At 54.8% G+C, this 17,413-nt stretch overlaps 2 protein-coding genes across 6 annotated transcripts; both read right to left on the bottom strand.

Annotated features, from left to right (window-relative positions):
• Positions 1-2,740: 2,740 nt before the first annotated feature.
• LOC311523116 (phospholipase A and acyltransferase 3-like) lies at positions 2,741-7,590 on the bottom strand. Of its 2 annotated transcripts, XM_084632838.1 has the most exons (4): positions 7,206-7,341; positions 5,775-5,877; positions 4,597-4,865; positions 2,741-3,008 (listed from the first exon to the last, which is right to left on the bottom strand). In XM_084632838.1, the coding sequence occupies exons 1-4, from the start codon at positions 7,218-7,220 to the stop codon at positions 2,907-2,909; spliced, it is 489 nt and encodes a 162-aa protein (XP_084488964.1). In that variant the 5' UTR covers positions 7,221-7,341; the 3' UTR covers positions 2,741-2,906. The 2 variants fall into 2 exon arrangements, with proteins under 2 accessions (XP_084488964.1, XP_084488963.1); XM_084632837.1 differs by lacking the exon at positions 5,775-5,877 and having other exon boundaries at positions 7,206-7,590.
• Positions 7,591-11,615: 4,025 nt separating this feature from the next.
• On the bottom strand, positions 11,616-17,398 carry LOC311523413 (phospholipase A and acyltransferase 3-like). Of its 4 annotated transcripts, none has more exons than XM_084633352.1 (6): positions 17,139-17,398; positions 15,843-15,965; positions 15,002-15,080; positions 14,769-14,890; positions 12,509-12,777; positions 11,616-11,920 (listed from the first exon to the last, which is right to left on the bottom strand). In XM_084633352.1, the coding sequence occupies exons 2-6, from the start codon at positions 15,940-15,942 to the stop codon at positions 11,819-11,821; spliced, it is 672 nt and encodes a 223-aa protein (XP_084489478.1). In that variant the 5' UTR covers positions 15,943-15,965; positions 17,139-17,398; the 3' UTR covers positions 11,616-11,818. The 4 variants fall into 4 exon arrangements, with proteins under 4 accessions (XP_084489478.1, XP_084489477.1, XP_084489479.1 ...); XM_084633351.1 differs by lacking the exon at positions 15,002-15,080 and adding an exon at positions 13,071-13,173 and having other exon boundaries at positions 17,139-17,388; XM_084633353.1 differs by lacking the exons at positions 15,843-15,965; positions 17,139-17,398 and adding an exon at positions 13,071-13,173 and having other exon boundaries at positions 15,002-15,074.
• Positions 17,399-17,413: the final 15 nt, after the last annotated feature.

Genomic DNA, 17,413 nt, shown 5'->3' with positions numbered 1-17,413 from the left:
AATTGGAGGGGGGGTGGGGAACCGCAGCTGGCCTCTGCGGGGAAAAGGGATGTGAGTGTCTGGGCTGGGGGGCCATGGCTGGGTTTTGCGGGGGGAGCAGAGAAGCAGGAACTGGGTTGTCATGGGGGTTTCTTTAACTCTACTCCTGGGGGAATGTTTGTGTGTCACTGTATTGTTTACAGACATACTTGCTGACAGGTATTTTGAAATAAATTACCAAAGCAATTGAAACTGGCATGATTATATAGTGTTGTTTTGATAAATAAAATTTGCTGCATTTTTCAGAATTTTTATTTTTTTGGCACCGAACTCCCCCAGGAGTAAAATTGGAGGAGGTGATTGTGTTGTTTTAATTGATTGCAAATCACAGAGCTGGCATGTGTCGATACAAACCCCAGTCTGTTCACCCCATGTAACACAGCAGCACTCTGGCTAAAGTCCTTTGGCTCATTGCCTCCCTCTAGTGGTTAGACCACGTATGGAGCAGGAAGAGATGGCAGTGTTTCAGGTGCTAGGAGGTGCTTGTTGTTTCTGCTGACGGGCTGTGGGTGGGACTGGCTGAAGCTGAGCTGCTAAGACTAACCATGCCAGCTGACTTCTGCTCACCGGGCTTGGGCTAAGGGGCTGTTTAACTGTGATGTAGATATTTGGGCTGGAGCCCAGGCTCTAGGACCCTACGAGGTGGGAAGGTCCCAGAACTCGGGCTGCAGTCTGAGCTGGACAACTGCACCACAATTAAACAGCCCCTTAACCTGAGCCCTCGTCAGCTGGCACAGGCCAGCTGCAGGTTTTAAATTGCAATGTAAATACACCCCTCCAGAGTTCTTCCTGGACCATGACCTCTGGCTTGATGTCCGGGGAGTCCTGGATGTATAAATATGGTCACCCCACTTCAAGGAAGATGAGTCCAAACTGGCCCAGGTGCAGAGAAGGGCTCCTAGGCTGCTGAGGGGACTGCAGAGCTGATCTTATGAAAGGAGACTGAACGAGCTGGGCTTTGTTTGGCCTGGCCAGGCGAAGGCTGAGAGGGCTCGGATTGCTCTCTCTCTAAATACACCCCAGTAGGAGGGGTGTTGGGGAAACAACCCAACTAGTTGGCAGCCAGAGCTGGATACATTTCTGACCGGGATTCTGTGATGGAGTTGGCTGCACCAGCAGAGACTGGACTCGGTGACCCAGTGTAGCCTGATCTATGAATTGTAAATTAATTATATTGATTACTTAACGAATTCCCAGTTATCCCTCTGAAGTGTGACAGGTTCTTATCCCAAGATCAGGCCCAGTATTAGTAAAATGACTGTTTAGTTGCAACATTCACACTCTGTGAACCCTTCTGTATTTACAGTACATTTAGCAAAGTCACAAACCCTCTAAGCCAGCGAGGTAGATCGAAACACTACAGAATGTACATCTGAATGTCCATCTCCTCACCCCATCCCTTGCAGAACAACCTGAAATGTTAGCCGTTATCTTCCTCATCACCTTCCTCCTCGTCACCAGTGGCCATCATTCTGGCACCTCCCAAGGGCTACAGCTCTCTCTCGCCTCCTGCCCATATGTTGCGCTGATGCCACTATGCCTAAATCATATTCAGTAGGGGTTCTTCCCCCATTCCGTATATTTCCTCACCCTACCAGTGTGGTGGTGCCCTTCTCTGATGGGTTAGTAGATTAAGGATCTCAACTCATTATCATATCCATCAGTTCATTGCCATGGCCCTCTTGTGGTCGGACATCTGCAGATTTTCCCAGCCTAAAATATCCCCAAAGCTGATGTTAGCTCGGGTTTCTGTGGTTGGCTGCTGTCGTAATGGACAAACTTCACCTTAAACACTATTCGCAGTTTCCCCAAACTTAAGGGTGACCCTTAGGTCATTTATCTGTGCCACAGTTCACAGGCCTCAAGCCTTATGGGAACTGCTGAAGTCAGCGTCTTACAGGAAACAGGCCTGTAGGTTCCTTGCGGTACTGCTGAATAAAATAAATGCTGAAGCTAGCTCTAGGGGGGGCTACACCAGGAGGCCCCTTCCCGTCATAAGTCCCTATGGCCGGGCCATTATGTGGACTTAGGGGTACCCCACAGCCTGGACTGATCGGTAGGGTTGCCAGCCGGTGTTCGGTTTTTGACCCAGTTTTAAGGGGATTGATTCTATCTACAGTCTGAAGTACTGAGTGGACACCAAATGTCCAGTTACTGTAATCGTCTAGGGCAGAGGCGCAGCTGCCATTGGTGCAGAGCCAGCAGGGGGGTGCAAAAATGGGGTGTCACAGCTCCTTCCCCTCTCCCCCCCAGCAGGATCAGGCCTGGCGGCATCAGCTGGATCCCAGGATAGAGCAGCACCTGCCAGGCAGGAGAGGGGAGCTTGGGGAGGGGCTGGTCTGCCCCCAGCTGGAGGCAGGCGTCTTTGGTTGCACTTTGCCCTGACCCCTGAGCAAGCGGGATGCGGGCTCAGAGGAGCTCCCGCCAGGGTAAGAGAGAGGGGCCTGGCCCCTTGCCGGGTGGGGAAGGATCCCTGGTGGGAGCTGCTGTAACGTCCGGTTTGGAGAAATGGGAAAGTTGGCAATCCTACTGATTGGCCCTCGGGCCTACATGACTCAAGAGTCACCAAACCAGGAGAGCAGCACATAGACTCAGCACCACAATCCACCCCGCAGGGTGGGTATTTACGGGGATCTGAGTACCATTCCCCACACCCCACATATCTGGGTGAAATTGGAATGAGCAGACAGAGAGGAACGTGTGAGGATAGATTTGTTTATTTTAAATGAGATGTCTAGTCCAAAAAACCTGATGACATACAAAGGACAGGATGATGCTGGCCAGTCCAGCTTGCTCCCCACGAGGAGCCCGCTCTGAGGGCCACTGCAGCAGAGGCTCCAGGCCTTGGGTCCAGAGGGGAGTCAGTGCTATTGGTTCTGACGCCTGGACCTTGTGACCATGACTCCGATGATCCCCAGAGCAGCCAGACCCAGCCCTGCGGCACCCACGGTCAGCATGGTGTCCCTGACCTGCGGGACAGAAAGGGGAGCCAGTCAGCTAGCTGCCAGGGAGCCCCGGTCTGGGGACTATGTCCATGCCCACTGAGTTTACAAGGACAGCTAGTGTTCAGCAACCATCTGTGCAGATCAGGCCATCCATTCAGTGGCAGAAAACAGACTGTGTCAGAAAAGCTGGAACAACACCATCACCCTCAACTAGCCTGCCCTGGGCAAGGCAGTGCGCCCCCTGCTGGACACTCACCAGCCTGCTGTGTGTTTTTTACACTCTCCTTTGTCTGGGCAGACTTCAGTCACTGTCCCTTTCCTTGGTCTCTCTGACCCAGTTCCTGGGCACAGACTGTCTGAAGTGGGACCCTGGACCCCAGGTACCTTAGGCCTACAGTGTTCCCCCGGCCCAAAGACACCCCAGTAGCTTATGCCGGTACTTTCCCAGAACCCCACCTGTGGGCAGGGCACTCTGGTTTATAGTTTAACCCTTTGAGACACATGACAGTGGAAGGCAGCAGACACAGACTTGCAGAAGGATTTTTGCAACCATCACTATTCAGACAGCACAAGAGATCTACAGATCCAGGTAGACCCAACACCCACACGCCATTCCCTGCCTCAGTTTCCTCACCACTGAGGCGTTCTTTGTCATGGACGTTTAACAGCTCCTGTGCCCAGCAGCACACAGCGGGACCGGACCATGGAAAAGCCCACCATAAGAAGAGAGGCGGGAAAGAGATTCCAGAAGTGGCTTCTCAAAGCAATGGGCTCTAGCCAAGGGGCCAGGCCATTGCAGAACCAGGAGGCTGAGCAGGAGAGCCCTGGCCTCCCTGAACAACACTGACCAGAACCCAAGAGACTCTCAGGAGTGGGCAGGGCTCCGAGGAAGGGAATTGCGTTCAGGTGTTGGGTGCGTTTTCCACAAATCTGTAGCGCTCTTGTGCCTCCCAAAAAGGGGGAGAGAGAGTGTGGTTAAGTTCCTTTGCAAAGCATTTGCATTTGCTTTCCTTTGCAAAGCATCCTTGCTTTATCTGCAACACAGTCCCCAAAGGGCTAAATTATAAACCTGGGTGGAGCTACTGGGGTGTGTAGAGAAGCTACTGGGGAGATTGCGGGGGTTAGCACTAGTTTTAGGGCAGCTGGGCTCAGGAGTCCTACGATCTCAAGGAGGGGTACCTTGGCCATGTGCCAGCAAGGCCAGGACTAGAGGCAGTGACTAGACGCTGCTTGAAAACACGGGGGATCCAAAGGCTGGGCCCATGCACCAGCCTGGTGACCAGTCCTCCACAAGGAAGGACTAAGCCAGGGCTCTAACAGTTGCTGCACAGCACAAGGAGCACCCAGACCCTGAGGGAGATCCGGGCCCTGTTGTGATGGGCGCTGCCCAGACCCTGAGGGAGATCCGGGCCCTGTTGTGATGGGCGCTGCCCAGACCCTGAGGGAGATCCGGGCCCTGTTGTGATGGGCGCTGCCCAGACCCTGAGGGAGATCCGGGCCCTGTTGTGCCGGGTGCTGCCCAGACCCTGACCAAGTAGGTGTGGCTGGCTTACACCAAGCCCACCCTTCAGGAAGGCAGTGACAAGCGCGTGAGAGGGCCACCTGTACGTACCTGGTCGCACATGGGCTGGCCATAGCGCAGCTTGGTGACAAAGTGCTCGCAGTTCTCGCTGGTGACGCTGTACAGCATCTCCTGGCCCACCAGAGACTCGGCCTCCATAAGGATCTTGCTGACTGGCAGCGGCGAGCACCTCCCGTCATACTTGTTGTTGACTCGGTACCTGTCACCACCAGCAACGTACCGGAGACGGTCCTTCCTCACAATGGCTCGGTCGGTCAGCACGGACATGATGCTGGAGGAGCCAGCTCCTGCGTACTCACCTGGGGGTGCCAATTGTCCAGCTGATCTAACCATCCATATACCACTCTCTATCTATCCCATCCGTACACCCTCTCTATCCATCCCTCTCTATCCACCCATCCATCCCCCTACACACACCCATCTATCCATTGCTATATGTTCCTATCTATCCACATCTGTCGATGTATAGAGCTGTTTACACCCTCTCTAGCTAGTTATCCATCCATCCCCAGACACACGCCTCTAGCTATCCAGCCATCCTTCCGCATACCTACCCTCTCTCTAGCTCTCAGATTTCCCACAGCTCCTATGCCAGTCGGATCTGTCCCCATCACTGGGTTGGCACACGGCTCCGTGAGAGTACTGTTTCGTTCTAGCAGCTGGCATTGGGTTCCCACCATCTTCCTAATGCAGGAGCCAGACTGGCATTGGGTTCCCCTCTCCCAGGTCACAGGATTGAAGAGCCTTGTCCCTAAAGGCAGTGGCTGGGAGTGTGACCCATGCCTACGGGACAGGCCTGGGGCTGGGGGGCATGTTGGGGCCATCTGAGCGTCACGCAGGCTTGGGCGGGCAGAGGCACAGGGTGATGCTTTCAAAAGCTAGTGATTTTTAGGGGCATCTCCATTTGTGGAGGTGCCTAGCCTGAGACACCCCATCCATCCCCTCAACCCAGTCTCCCCGTGTCCCTCAACCTGCTGCCTGACTCGCTGGGGCTCAGAAACTCAGGCAGTCCCAGTAAATAGAGGCACCCCATAATGACTCATGATAATCCAGGCCAGATTTCCTGCTGGATCACAGTGAACGTACCCCCGTCTGGTATGGAGCCCCCTGCCCCCCTCACCGCCTGAGATGCCCAACACCTCTGCCCTGCCCAGGCCAATTCCCGCCCCCTCAGCTCCCCTCCTCCCTCATTGAGGGCCATTCCTTACTGGGGGGGGCCAGGTGGATGACGTAACCATTTCCTATATAGAGGGCCCAGTGTTGGTATCCAAAGCGAAAAATCTCTAGCAGGTCCCCAGGGTTTGGTTCCTCCTGCAGGAGTGAGAGCCAAGTGAAACTGAATGCTCAGAGGAAGCCCTGATAGTACCCCCAGACTGGCTGCCCCTGAACCCTCTAACCCCCCAGATGCCCACAAAACCCCCTCACTGCCTCCCCCTACTAATCCCCCACCAGATCCTCCGTCCATCCTCCCCTCCGCTGCCTCCACCCTGACTGCTGCTAACCCCCCCCCCGGCTCCCCCATCCCCTGCTAATCCCCTCTGCCAGCTTCCCCTACCCCCATTAACCCCCACTGGCTCCCCTTGCTACCGAAAACTCCTAGCTCCCACTGCTAATCCCCCCATCTCTCACTTTCCCTCCACCCCGCTGGTGCCTCCCACCCCTCTCTTCCCTGTTAATCTCTCCCACCAGCTCCCCCTATGCCCCACTAACCACCCTCTATTGCCCTCCCCCACCCCCAAGCAGGAACGCCAGACCAGGCAGAGGAGGACATGGGAGCTGGGGAGAGCTGTCCATCTGACACTATCCAGCTTCCCCCTAGCCAGGGATCTGGGCTCCTCTCTCCGCCCTCAGGAGACACCTGGCATCAGGACTAGCTCCCCTGGGACTCTGAGCCGCTGTCCAGCGGGAGGCCCCAGCGACCACCTCCCTGCAGCTCCTGTAGGAAACTGCGCCCAGAGCAGCCAGCCCAAGCGTTGAGCCAAGCTCACGTGAAGGGGATGTCTGCACGGCAGCTGGCACCATTCCTCCCAGCCTGGGGGTAACAGACACACGCTAACTCCGCTCCAGCGAGCGTGCTAAAAATAGCAACGTGGCCATTGCAGCATGAGCAGTGTCTCGGGATAGCCACCTGCCTCCAAGCCCGCCTGACATCCTGGGTCTTTGCTTGCGTGGCTAGCCTGAATCACCGCCTGGGCCACAAGGTCCACCCTGCTAGTTTTAGCACGGGTTCTCAAGCAGAGCTGGTGCGTGTCAGGCTCCCCACTGACATCCCGAAGGCAGTGGTTCTCAACCAGGTGTATGTGTACCCCAGAGCTCTTCCAGGGGGGATGTCAACTCAGCTGGATAGTTGCCTAGTTTTACAACAGGCTACACAAAAAGCGCTGGCGAAATCAGTGCAAACTAAAATGTCATTCAGACAATGACTTGTTTATTCTGCCCACTCCACAGAGGGCCCCGTGAAGCTAAGTTACAGGCTTCAGCCAGGGGTGGTGGAGCTGAAGCCCAAGCCCCGCCACTGGGAGCTGGAATCAGACTCCTGAAAGGAGAACAGCTGTCTTGAAAGGTTGAGAACCGCTGCCCAAAGGGACCCAGAGCCTTAGAAGCGATTTGGCCATGGCTTTCTGCATGGGGATACTCACAAACAGCGGGGGCATCTCCACAGGTCTGGAAGGCCGAGTGAGTTTCTCTGTGCCACTCCTCTACTCTCTGCGCCGGGATTTCACTTTTGGTTTCCTTTGGCTTTGGAGAACTGGTGTCTGCTGGGCGGTGCCTAATCAGCAGCATAGAGCCAAATAAAGATTGTGACTTTGCTCGTTTAAAAAAAAAAAAGTGAGGCCCTAATTCATGTTAGCTGTCACACGGTAGTGATGACAAGGCAGTTTGTAGCTTTCACATGAGTTAGGCAGTCAGAGTAAACCCTAGATTCCCCATAGCCTTTGCCCTGACCTGCCAACGCCTGTGAAAACTGCCACCCATTGGCTTTCAGGAGTGCAGAACACAGGCTGCTTCCCTCGTGACCAGGCACCAGGTCTAGATTAGGGGAAATCATCTGTGTGCAGTGCAATCCTGCATTTAAATTCACATGTAACACCTTGTTAACCACAGCTACTTAAACCATTTTAAGGGTGTCAAAACCTAGGAGCTACCATGTTTTTAAGGTATTATACCCCTGCTTCAGGGTTGGGGCTACTGTGTTTTTCAACGCAACTCAGGCCTTGTCTTGCTTAGGATTTAAAGGTGAGATGTTAAACAGATTTCACTCAATTCTATCGCCAAGACAAAGCCATTGTACTTTAGCATATAATGAGATTAAAACCATGAGGAGAGCAGGACTGGCTGGTTCAGGGAAGTGGGGAGCAAGATAACGGGGGGAGGGGATCTGTCCCTTCTTAGCCCTTCTCCCATCCATCCCCATGTGTGTGATCAAAGGAAAGAGGTGCACGTGCACCTTGAGAGAGCCAGTATGTCTCATTTCAGCAATGAGTTCTGTAGGTTCATAGCGTCATAGAGTTTAAGGTCAGAAGGGACCATGATGAGCTCATCCAGTCTGACTTCTTGCACAGCACAGACTGGAGAATTTCACCACATCCTCCCTGTACTGAGCCCAATAAAGTGTGTTTGATTAAAGCATCTTGCAGGGAGGCATCCAGATTTTATTTGAAGAGGTCAAGAGCTGGAGAATCCATCCCTTCCTCTGGTAAGTGGTTCCAATGGGAAATCGCCTTCCCTGAGAAACACTGATGCCTTGTTTGTCAGTGGAATGTGTCTGGCTGTAACTTAGCCTTTGGTTCTCATTCTGTCTCTCTCCACCAGGCTACAGTGTCCTTTAATACCTGGGCTCTTCACCCCATGAAGTTACTTATTGTGACCCTAAAACACCCCTGTATTCACTCGCTACCCACTATTGCAATAATCTTCGTACAAAATAGCGGCCTTGTGAGGTATCGTTTGCAAACCAATAACTCACTGAGCATTAATATTCTTGCGTGATGTATGTACACAGTGGGTAGGAAGAGTTATGAATATTGCAGGGACTATGACTGACGTGTGATTAAAGCAGGCACGTCAGGGGGCATCGATAAATAAAGGAATGTGGGTTTAACCTAATTTTAAACATAAGCTGTAAACAGCCATCAAACTAACAAAGGGGAGATTGCAAGAAACAGAACAATCTGCATTTTAGCCAGCACCAGTGGGGAAGGAAAAAGCAGGGTGCCTTCACCACCAGCAGACTCCATGCTGCCTTCCTCACAGCTTCACTACGTTTTATTTTGAGGTGTAAACTTAAAAAGAATCGTTCTCAAAGTTTCACTAGACTGTAAAAGAAAGGGACAGAAAACACCTAACCCTAGTTCCAAGTACCCCACCCACAGGAACACAAACCATAGGCCAGGAGCCCTACCCATAGCAACCCAAACACTAGTTCCAAAACCCCACCCATAGGAACACGAACCCTAGGCCGGGAGCCCTACCCATAGCAACCCAAACGCTAGTTCCAAAACCCCACCCATAGGAACACGAACCCTAGGCCGGGAGCCCTACCCATAGCAACCCAAACGCTAGTTCCAAAACCCCACCCATAGGAACATGAACCCTAGGCCGGGAGCCCTACCCATAGCAACCCAAACGCTAGTTCCAAAACCCCACCCATAGGAACACGAACCCTAGGCCAGGAGCCCTACCCATAGCAACCCAAACACTAGTTCCAAAACCCCACCCATAGGAACATGAACCCTAGGCCGGGAGCCCTACCCATAGCAACCCAAACGCTAGTTCCAAAACCCCACCCATAGGAACACGAACCCTAGGCCGGGAGCCCTACCCATAGCAACCCAAACGCTAGTTCCAAAACCCCACCCATAGGAACACGAACCCTAGGCCGGGAGCCCTACCCATAGCAACCCAAACGCTAGTTCCAAAACCCCACCCATAGGAACACGAACCCTAGGCCGGGAGCCCTACTGATAGCAACCCAAACGCTAGTTCCAAAACCCCACCCATAGGAACACGAACCCTAGGCCGGGAGCCCTACTGATAGCAACCCAAACGCTAGTTCCAAAACCCCACCCATAGGAACACGAACCCTAGGCCGGGAGCCCTACTGATAGCAACCCTAACCCTAGCTACAAGTACCCCACCCAAAGGAACCCTAACGCTAGGCGGGGAGCCCTACCCAGCTGAACTCTAACCCGAGGGCGGGGTACCCTACCCATAGGAACCCTTACCCTAGCTCCAAGTACCCTGCCCATAGGAACCCTGAGGGTACTTGGAGCTAGGGCTAGGGTTCCTATGGGTAGGACTCCTCGCCCTAGCATTAGGATTGCTATGGGTAGGGTACTAGGGTTGAGGTTCCTATTGGTAGCGCCCCAGTTTTCTCTTTCACCTAAGAAGACAAAGGAATCAGTACTTTGGGGCTTGTGGAGAAGATCTTGCCGCCTGGGGGTGTCAGCCACCACGCTGCTGGAAGAGTGGGGGTGAGAAAAGCCATCCTGAACAACGCTAGATCAAGTTTTTGACTTTTAGATGCTTGTATTTTTAGATGCTTTTTAGATGTATTTTTAGATGTATTTTTGACTTTTAGATGCTTTTATTGGCTTGTAGCCATTGGCTTTTGTCTCTTTAAAGGAGCAAATGGATCTTATAATTCCTCTGGATGATGCAGGAGAGGGCGGGACATTTCAGAGCAGATGGGTTTGGGAAGGTTTGTGACTGGGGTGTTTGTTGGAGTCACCTGCTAATATCAACCAAGGCTGGTAAGACAAGCTCGTGTCTGTGATAACTCCTGGCAGGCTGTTGAGTCAAAGTGGTTGAATCTGAGCTGCAAGGCTTACAGAATAGGGAGTGCTGGCTGCAGGCTGTGTGTGTGTCCTATGCAGGCAGCCACAAGTAGCAGAAGCTTTCTGGGGCCCCCAGGGGTATATTATAAGCAGTGATAGAGCCTCTCACTGGTCTGAATTGCACCCCACAATGAGACACACACCCCGTGATCAAGTCATCCCTTGATCCGTCTTTAGAGACAGTGAACAGATTGAGTTGCCAAGATCTCTCACTGCTAGGTATTTTCTCCAAACCTCAAATAATTTCTCAGGCTCTTTTCTGCATCCTCTCCAATATCTCAATGTCCTTTTTAAAATATGCACCCCAGAAATGAATACAGCTTTCCACAGTTGGTCTCTCCAAGGCCATATTCACAGATAAAACCACCACCTCGCTCCTACTCACTGCCCCCCGGTTATGTACCCAAGGTACCGACATCCAACACAAAGTGCATACCTACCATCCAGGTGTTATTAGGGAAAATTAGTTACATCAGAAATACAGAATCCAGACGCTGAGGCTAGTGAGGGTCACTTACACTGGAGAGAGTCATTTCTATGGTTTATATTACGGTAACGACCAGAGGGCCTGACCACGGTAAGGGCCCACACCGTGCTGAATGCTTCATAGGCCCTGACCGGGATAAGGGCCGTATTGGGCCAGGTGTGCTGTGTTCATTTTGTCTATTTAGATTGTAAACTCTTCAGGACAGGGGCCGGCTGTGATGATCCAGGGAATGTGTATGTATGGCTTAAGACTTCTGTTTGACAGGGGGTCTTCTCTGCATGTATCGATGTCAGCTTCTTTACTGTCTCCATTGTCCTGTGACCTCCCATTGGGCTGAAACCCCCACAGCTGGTGGCAAAGGGCTGGTAAGGGAGCATCACTGGCTAAGTGCACAACCTTTGAAACAGACCGCTCTAAACATCAGGCTAGCTCTGAGTCAGCTGAACTGGTTTATCAGGGCGAGGTCGCCTGGCAACAAAGTCACCTAGCTGTGGGCTGGGATCACCTGGACAGGCTGAGGAAGGTGTCACCTGACCACAGAGGGACTGGGAGGTTATAAAGAAGCCGATCCAGCAGTGGGCGTCAGAGCCCCCTGAACTCCCCAGCAAACCCATCCACCTTCACAAATAGTGCCCCCACTGGGCAGAAAGACCCCAGCATGGGCCAGCTCCCCCACTTGGTTGAATCCATCACACACCCCACCACCACACAGGCCACGATCCAGGTGACTTTGTACCAATCTCCTGGTTTTATTCTTGTGCTGATGCCGGCAGGGGATGGGGAGGGTGTTCGCCCGAAAGAGGGGACAGAGCAACACAAATGAAGTTCCCACCACACCCCCAAAACGGCTGCAAAGTCTCTTCTGCTTGGATCAAAAAAAAAAAAACCAACCAAAAAACCCCAAACCCCTCTGATCCATTCAAGTCCGTTACTGGTTCTGGCGTCTTCTCCTTTGGACTGCAACCCCAAGGAGGCCCAGAGCAGCCAGCCCCAGCCCAGCGACGCTCACCCCCACCAGGACATCCCGCACCTGTAGGACAAGAGAGGAAGGGGATCAGGAGGAGGGAACAGACAGGCTGATGAATGATGGCAATGGGGCCTAGTGGCTAGAGCACAGGACTGGGAATCAGGACCCCAGGGTTCTATTCTCAGCTCTGTTAGGTGAGTCACTTCCCCCATTCCGTGCCCCAGTTTCCCCATCTGTAAAATGGGGGTGATGATACTGACCTAGTTTGTAAAGCACATTGAGCTCTGCAGATGAAAAGCACCTGGAAGAGTGAGGGATGATGTTCGCAGAGCATTAGGGGTCTGCAATGCCATCTGGACCAATTACACCAAGTTATACTGGATGCTAAATTGCCCCAGTGCAAAGCAAGGAGGGACCAGTGTGGGATCCTTATCTCAGCTCTGGGCCCCTCAATCCCAAATGCTCCCCACCCCAGCGTCCTTTGCCTCTTACCCCTAAATTAGGGTCATTACAAATGGGGAAACAGGCAGAGAGAGAGGGGGAAGTGAGTGGCCCAGGGATGCTCAGAAAGCCACTAGACCCCTCACCCCTCCCAGAGCTGGGGGAGAACCCAGGCATTCTGTCAGGATGACAGGGAGCCAGCCCCCGCACCTGGTCACTCCTGGCCACGCCGTATCTCAGCTCAGTGACGAAGTGCTCACAGTTCTCACTGGTGACTTTGTAGAGCATCTCCTGGCCCACCAACTGCTCGGCGGCCTGCACGATCTTCCCTGATGGCAGTGGGGGGAACTTCCTGTCATGCTTGTTGTTAACTCGGTAGCGGTGCTTCCCTACCACATCCAGGAGACGCTCCTTCTTCACTAGGGCCTTGTTGGTCAGCGTGGACATCAGGCTGGCAAAGCTCACCCCGGGTATCTCACCTTGGGATGAGAGAGAGACACTGTGAAGGGTAGCTGGGAATGGAACCCAGGAATGCCAATTCCTACCCCCCCCCAACCACTGGGCCCCACTCCCCATCCAGAACTGGGGCTAAAGCACAGGTATCCTGACTCCCAGCCCCCCTGCTCTCACCATTAAGTCCCTTCCCCCCCGATTCTATTCTTGTCTCAAGTCGCCCTGCTCCATCGAGCAGAGTGGTAGCACTTTGCACTGGTGTGAACAGTGGCGTAAGGGGGCTGGGCAATGGTGAAATCAGGCCCATCTGCTGCCTTACTGGGGGGGGCCAGGTGAACAACGTAGCCGTCTCCCACATAGATGACCCAGTGCTGGTATCCGAAGCGGAAGATCTCAATCATGTCCCCCAGTTCCAGCTCCGCCTGCAGGGGAGGAAATGGGGGAGGTATGTTATGGTCAGGCCTGGCACAGATGCACAATGTGGCGGGACGTCCTGCATGATTCATACAGTAGTTCACAGTCTCACAATGCAAACGATGGAGGGTGTGAGGCCAGACTGTTGAAATGGTGAGAAAATTCAGGCAGAGGCTGAAAACGTGCCAGTCACTGCAAAAAGCAATACCACCATGTGGGCATGCTGGGGCAGGAAGAAGTTAGAACACAGGGAACCCCGTAAGAAGGCTTCCGGATGCTGTAAAGGGACACCACCCAATTCCCATCCACCACTCTGGTTTCTCTTCAGAGCAGCGGGGTCTAGCAGATAGAGCACTGGATTGGGATCAGGAGACCTAAATTCTATTCCCAGTTTGGCTGTTGGCCTGCAGGGTGACCTTGGGCGAGTCACTTCCCTGCTCTGTGCCTCGGTTTCCCCATTTGTATAATGGGGCTGATGATATTGACCTCCTTTGTAAAGTACTTTGAGAGCCAGGGATGAAATGTGCTATGTAAGAGCTAGGTGGTCTTATATTATTATTACATCAGCCTCGGTGGGGGGAATATTGTGCCTTATCTCCTTTTCCAACACGTTGGATCAAAGCTTCCAGGCTGGAGTGGCCGCGGTTTCCAGCCTCTGGAGCCTGGCTCCCCAACCAGGGCCTCCTAGCAGCGGGAGAGACACACAATGGGCTAAAGTGCTGAGGTTGGAGAAATGCCAGAGAGCCGAGGAGAAAGGGAAAAACATGCACAAGTGCAGCAAAATGGGAGCCAGAGTGCCCCAGGCTGCATGACACGTGGCAAGGCCATTCCAGACCCAGTTTGAACTGCGGGGTGGGGTGGGGGGGGAGGCCAAGTCAACAACTCATCTAACCTTTCTTAAGACCTTTCCACTGCGCATCTTTCCTGTTCCGGGTTTGACTGCCATCCAGACTCAGGGAGCCGCTGGTCACTTTCCAGGGGAGGCTGGGTGGTCTAATGGGTAGCAAACTGGCTAAGACTCAAGACACCTGGTTCCTTGCCCCAGCTTTGCCATGAACAGGTCTCTGACTTTGTTTCCCCTCCTTTGTCTGTTTTGATTGTGAATTCTTTGGGGGTAGAGGCTGTCTCTCAGCTGGGATCCTGTGCAGAGCCTAATCCTAATCTGATCTCATTCAGGACTGAGGAGTCAGGCACTGCACAGACCCGCCACTGAGATCAAGGCCCCCACTGTGTGCCAGGCAGTGTGCAGACCTCAGCAGAGATCAGGGTTCTGTACAGCACAACAGACCCTGAACCGAGGGGCAGGGAGGAGAGGGAAGGTACCGGCGGAAGTAGCAGAAAGACCCCTACTGCCATTGATTTTACAGGGCAGGCACCCAGATGCTACAGTGCTAGGCAGCAGGATAAAACCCAAAGCTCAATAGATAGCTAGGGCCCAATTAATTATGAATGATCAGTAGTACTGATTATTCCTACTGTGGTAGCATCCTGGATCCCCAGGCACAGAGCTGGACCTGGGGCACCGGGCACCGCACAGACACAGTGAGAGCATGGTGGGCACTGCACATCTTGCCTGGGCCCCGTTTGCGCCTACAATGCTCACAATGGCAGGGAATGTTTTCAAGGAGCCGCGGGCCTCTGTTTTCAGGCTTCTTTTCATCTCGTCGTCTACAGGCCTTAGGGTCTCGAAGGCAGACTGCGCAGAGCCACAGCTCACTGATGCATCTACAGAGACAGAGAGGTGGGTGCTGAGGCCAGGCTGCGGCCCATGGGTGTAGGGAGCTGGGTGGGGGCTCAGCCTAGTCATGACAGGCGAGCCCATCACAATGGGGTTACCTTGGTGGCAGGTCACAGGACTGAATGATCCATGCAGGCTGCTGCCTGCCCCAGATCTCACTGATGTAGGGGAAGACACCTGCAGGGCAGATTCAGGGAAGTCTGGTATTCACTGTCCCTAGCAGCAGGGTTAGGACAGTCCGGCCAGATCCCCAGTCATCCAAAGGAATCACCCCCTGGTAATGGGAGCTGGGATGAATTAACATGGGGGCACCTGTACCCTCCCTCCTTTATCTGGTTGAGGCAGCTGATCCCTGACATGCTGGGATAGAGCCTCACCTTGGATGAGGGGAGTCTCTCCCATGGTCTCCACTGTACATACACGGTCTGGTTCTCAGCAGTCGGGCAGGAATGGGGGGACACAGATGAGGCTTTAACTCCCCTCTGCACTTCCCATATTCTTACCTCCCACTTCCTAAAGTGGGGTAGAGCAGCCTTGAGGCTGCTGTAATTTACACTTGGCTTCCTAGAGCTTGGAGAAGAGCCACACCCTCAATCCACACCCTACAACAGGGGTCAGGGGCTGGTCACGAGTCCAGAGAGCAGTCACGTGCTAGCCAAGGGGGTGTTTCTTGGGGTGGGAGGGGGGGAGTCATGTCCACTTCCCCCATTTACATGGACAGAATGGGCGATGGGAGCCATCTGAGCCCTCATTGTGCAGCTCTTTGAGCCCCTGGGGAGACTCTTGGCTGGTTCCCCCCATCCCCTGCATTGTGCCTCACATCACCCATCATGCAAATGTGACACACACGTCCAGCTGCACTGCACACTCGGATTGTGGGAGTGTGGAATCAGGCTAAACCCACCCCCACCCCCCTTTGCACCTCCCACTGCTACTTACCCAAGGCTGCTGTGACACACACTCCAGGCAGCGCTTCAGGCTCGCTTTGCCCCCGTGTGCGCGGGGGGCTGGGGAAGATCTGTTTCTCTATCGGCTCCATGAGCCCCAGACGCTTTCCCTTGCCTGGTGTGAAAGAGGAGAGAACAGTGGCCCGAATAACCAATCACCAGCCCAGCCACCAGCTCAGGCACCACCACCCTTCAAGACAACTATTTCCAGGCTGCAGCCAGCAGCCCCAGCCCTTCCCAGCAAGGATGGAGAACTCCCAGCTTGAGCACCTGTTGCGGGGGAAGGAAATGATCTTTCCCCAGGCAACAAGTTCACAAATGGATGAGGAGCAGGTGCTAGGGGCAAGGGAAGGAGGATGCTGGGAGCCCAGGGGGCAGGTGCTGGAGGGTGGGGCACTGGGAGCCCAGTGGGGATTGGATCCCAGGGTAGAGGGTGCAGGGCATTGGGAGCCTGGGGGGAGTGAATCCCTGCTATTGAGGGGAGTGCTTAGAGCCCAGGAGAGAACTGGTCCCAGCGGTGGGGGGGCAAGTCCCAGAGGCAAGGGGGGCATGTCTCTGAGAGCCTGGGGGGAGTAGATCCAAGGGATGTGAGGACCACTGGGAGCCTGGGAGGGGGAGGCTGGGAGCCCAGGGACGGAGAGGATCTACAGGATGAGGAGCACTGGGAGTCCAGGAGGGGAGGCTGGGAGCCCGGGGACGGAGCAGATCCAAGGGGTGAGGAGCACTGGGAGTCCAGGAGGGGAGGCTGGGAGCCCGGGGACGGAGCAGATCCAAGGGGTGAGGAGCACTGGGAGCCCGGGAGCGGGCGGCTGGGAGCCTGGGAACGGAGCAGATCCAAGGGGTGAGGAGCACTGGGAGCCCAGGAGGGGAGGCTGGGAGCCCGGGGACGGAGCAGATCCAAGGGGTGAGGAGCACTGGGAGCCCGGGAGCGGGCGGCTGGGAGCCTGGGAACGGAGCAGATCCAAGGGGTGAGGAGCACTGGGAGCCCAGGAGGGGAGGCTGGGAGCCCGGGGACGGAGCAGATCCAAGGGGTGAGGAGCACTGGGAGCCCGGGAGCGGGCGGCTGGGAGCCTGGGAACGGAGCAGATCCAAGGGGTGAGGAGCACTGGGAGCCCAGGAGGGGAGGCTGGGAGCCCGGGGACGGAGCAGATCCAAGGGGTGAGGAGCACTGGGAGCGGGCGGCTGGGAGCCGCAGGGAGGTAGGTCTCAGGGCAGCAGGGACGGACACCGGGACGCGGGGAGGAGGGGACGGGCCACAGGCACATTTTCAGGCAAGCCCCCGACAAACCTCTCCTGCGGGGCGGGCGGCAGAGGGTCCCGGGCCCAGCGCTCTGCTCCAGGGGTGCGTCATGAGGCCGAGGGCTGCAGCGGGGCGAACGCAGCAGGGATCAGGGCTGAAGCCTGTCACCAGCGCAGGGCGAGGTCACGCTGGCTCCGCCCAGCACGGCGCTGGGCCCTGTTGGATGATGCCCGCGGGCCAGGCTCGGGGAGGGAGCAAGGCAGCCGGCTGGCGTCCCCCTGGGGGCAGGACGGTCCGCCCCTTCCTCCCCCTTGGAGCCAATC

This window comes from Lepidochelys olivacea (assembly GCF_965140295.1).
Source record: "Lepidochelys olivacea isolate rLepOli2 genome assembly, chromosome: 7".
Classification (NCBI taxonomy): domain Eukaryota; kingdom Metazoa; phylum Chordata; order Testudines; family Cheloniidae; genus Lepidochelys; species Lepidochelys olivacea.
This window is presented reverse-complemented; position numbering and strand designations above follow the sequence as displayed.

Bases quoted from the DNA above. Each gene is read 5' to 3' on its own strand.
- LOC311523116 (XM_084632837.1), bottom strand. From the start codon at position 7,350: ATGCTGCTGATTAGGCACCGCCCAGCAGACACCAGTTCTCCAAAGCCA. The intron at 4,866-7,205 runs GTGAGTATCCCC...TGGCACCCCCAG, and splicing joins TGGAGATGCCCCCGCTGTTT to GTGAGTACGCAGGAGCTGGC. The intron at 3,009-4,596 runs GTACGTACAGGT...TCTGTCCCGCAG, and splicing joins GCCAGCCCATGTGCGACCAG to GTCAGGGACACCATGCTGAC.
- LOC311523413 (XM_084633351.1), bottom strand. From the start codon at position 15,942: ATGGAGCCGATAGAGAAACAGATCTTCCCCAGCCCCCCGCGCACACGG. The intron at 14,891-15,842 runs GTAAGTAGCAGT...CTGTCTCTGTAG, and splicing joins GTGTGTCACAGCAGCCTTGG to ATGCATCAGTGAGCTGTGGC. The intron at 11,921-12,508 runs GTGCGGGGGCTG...CTTGTCCTACAG, and splicing joins GCGTGGCCAGGAGTGACCAG to GTGCGGGATGTCCTGGTGGG.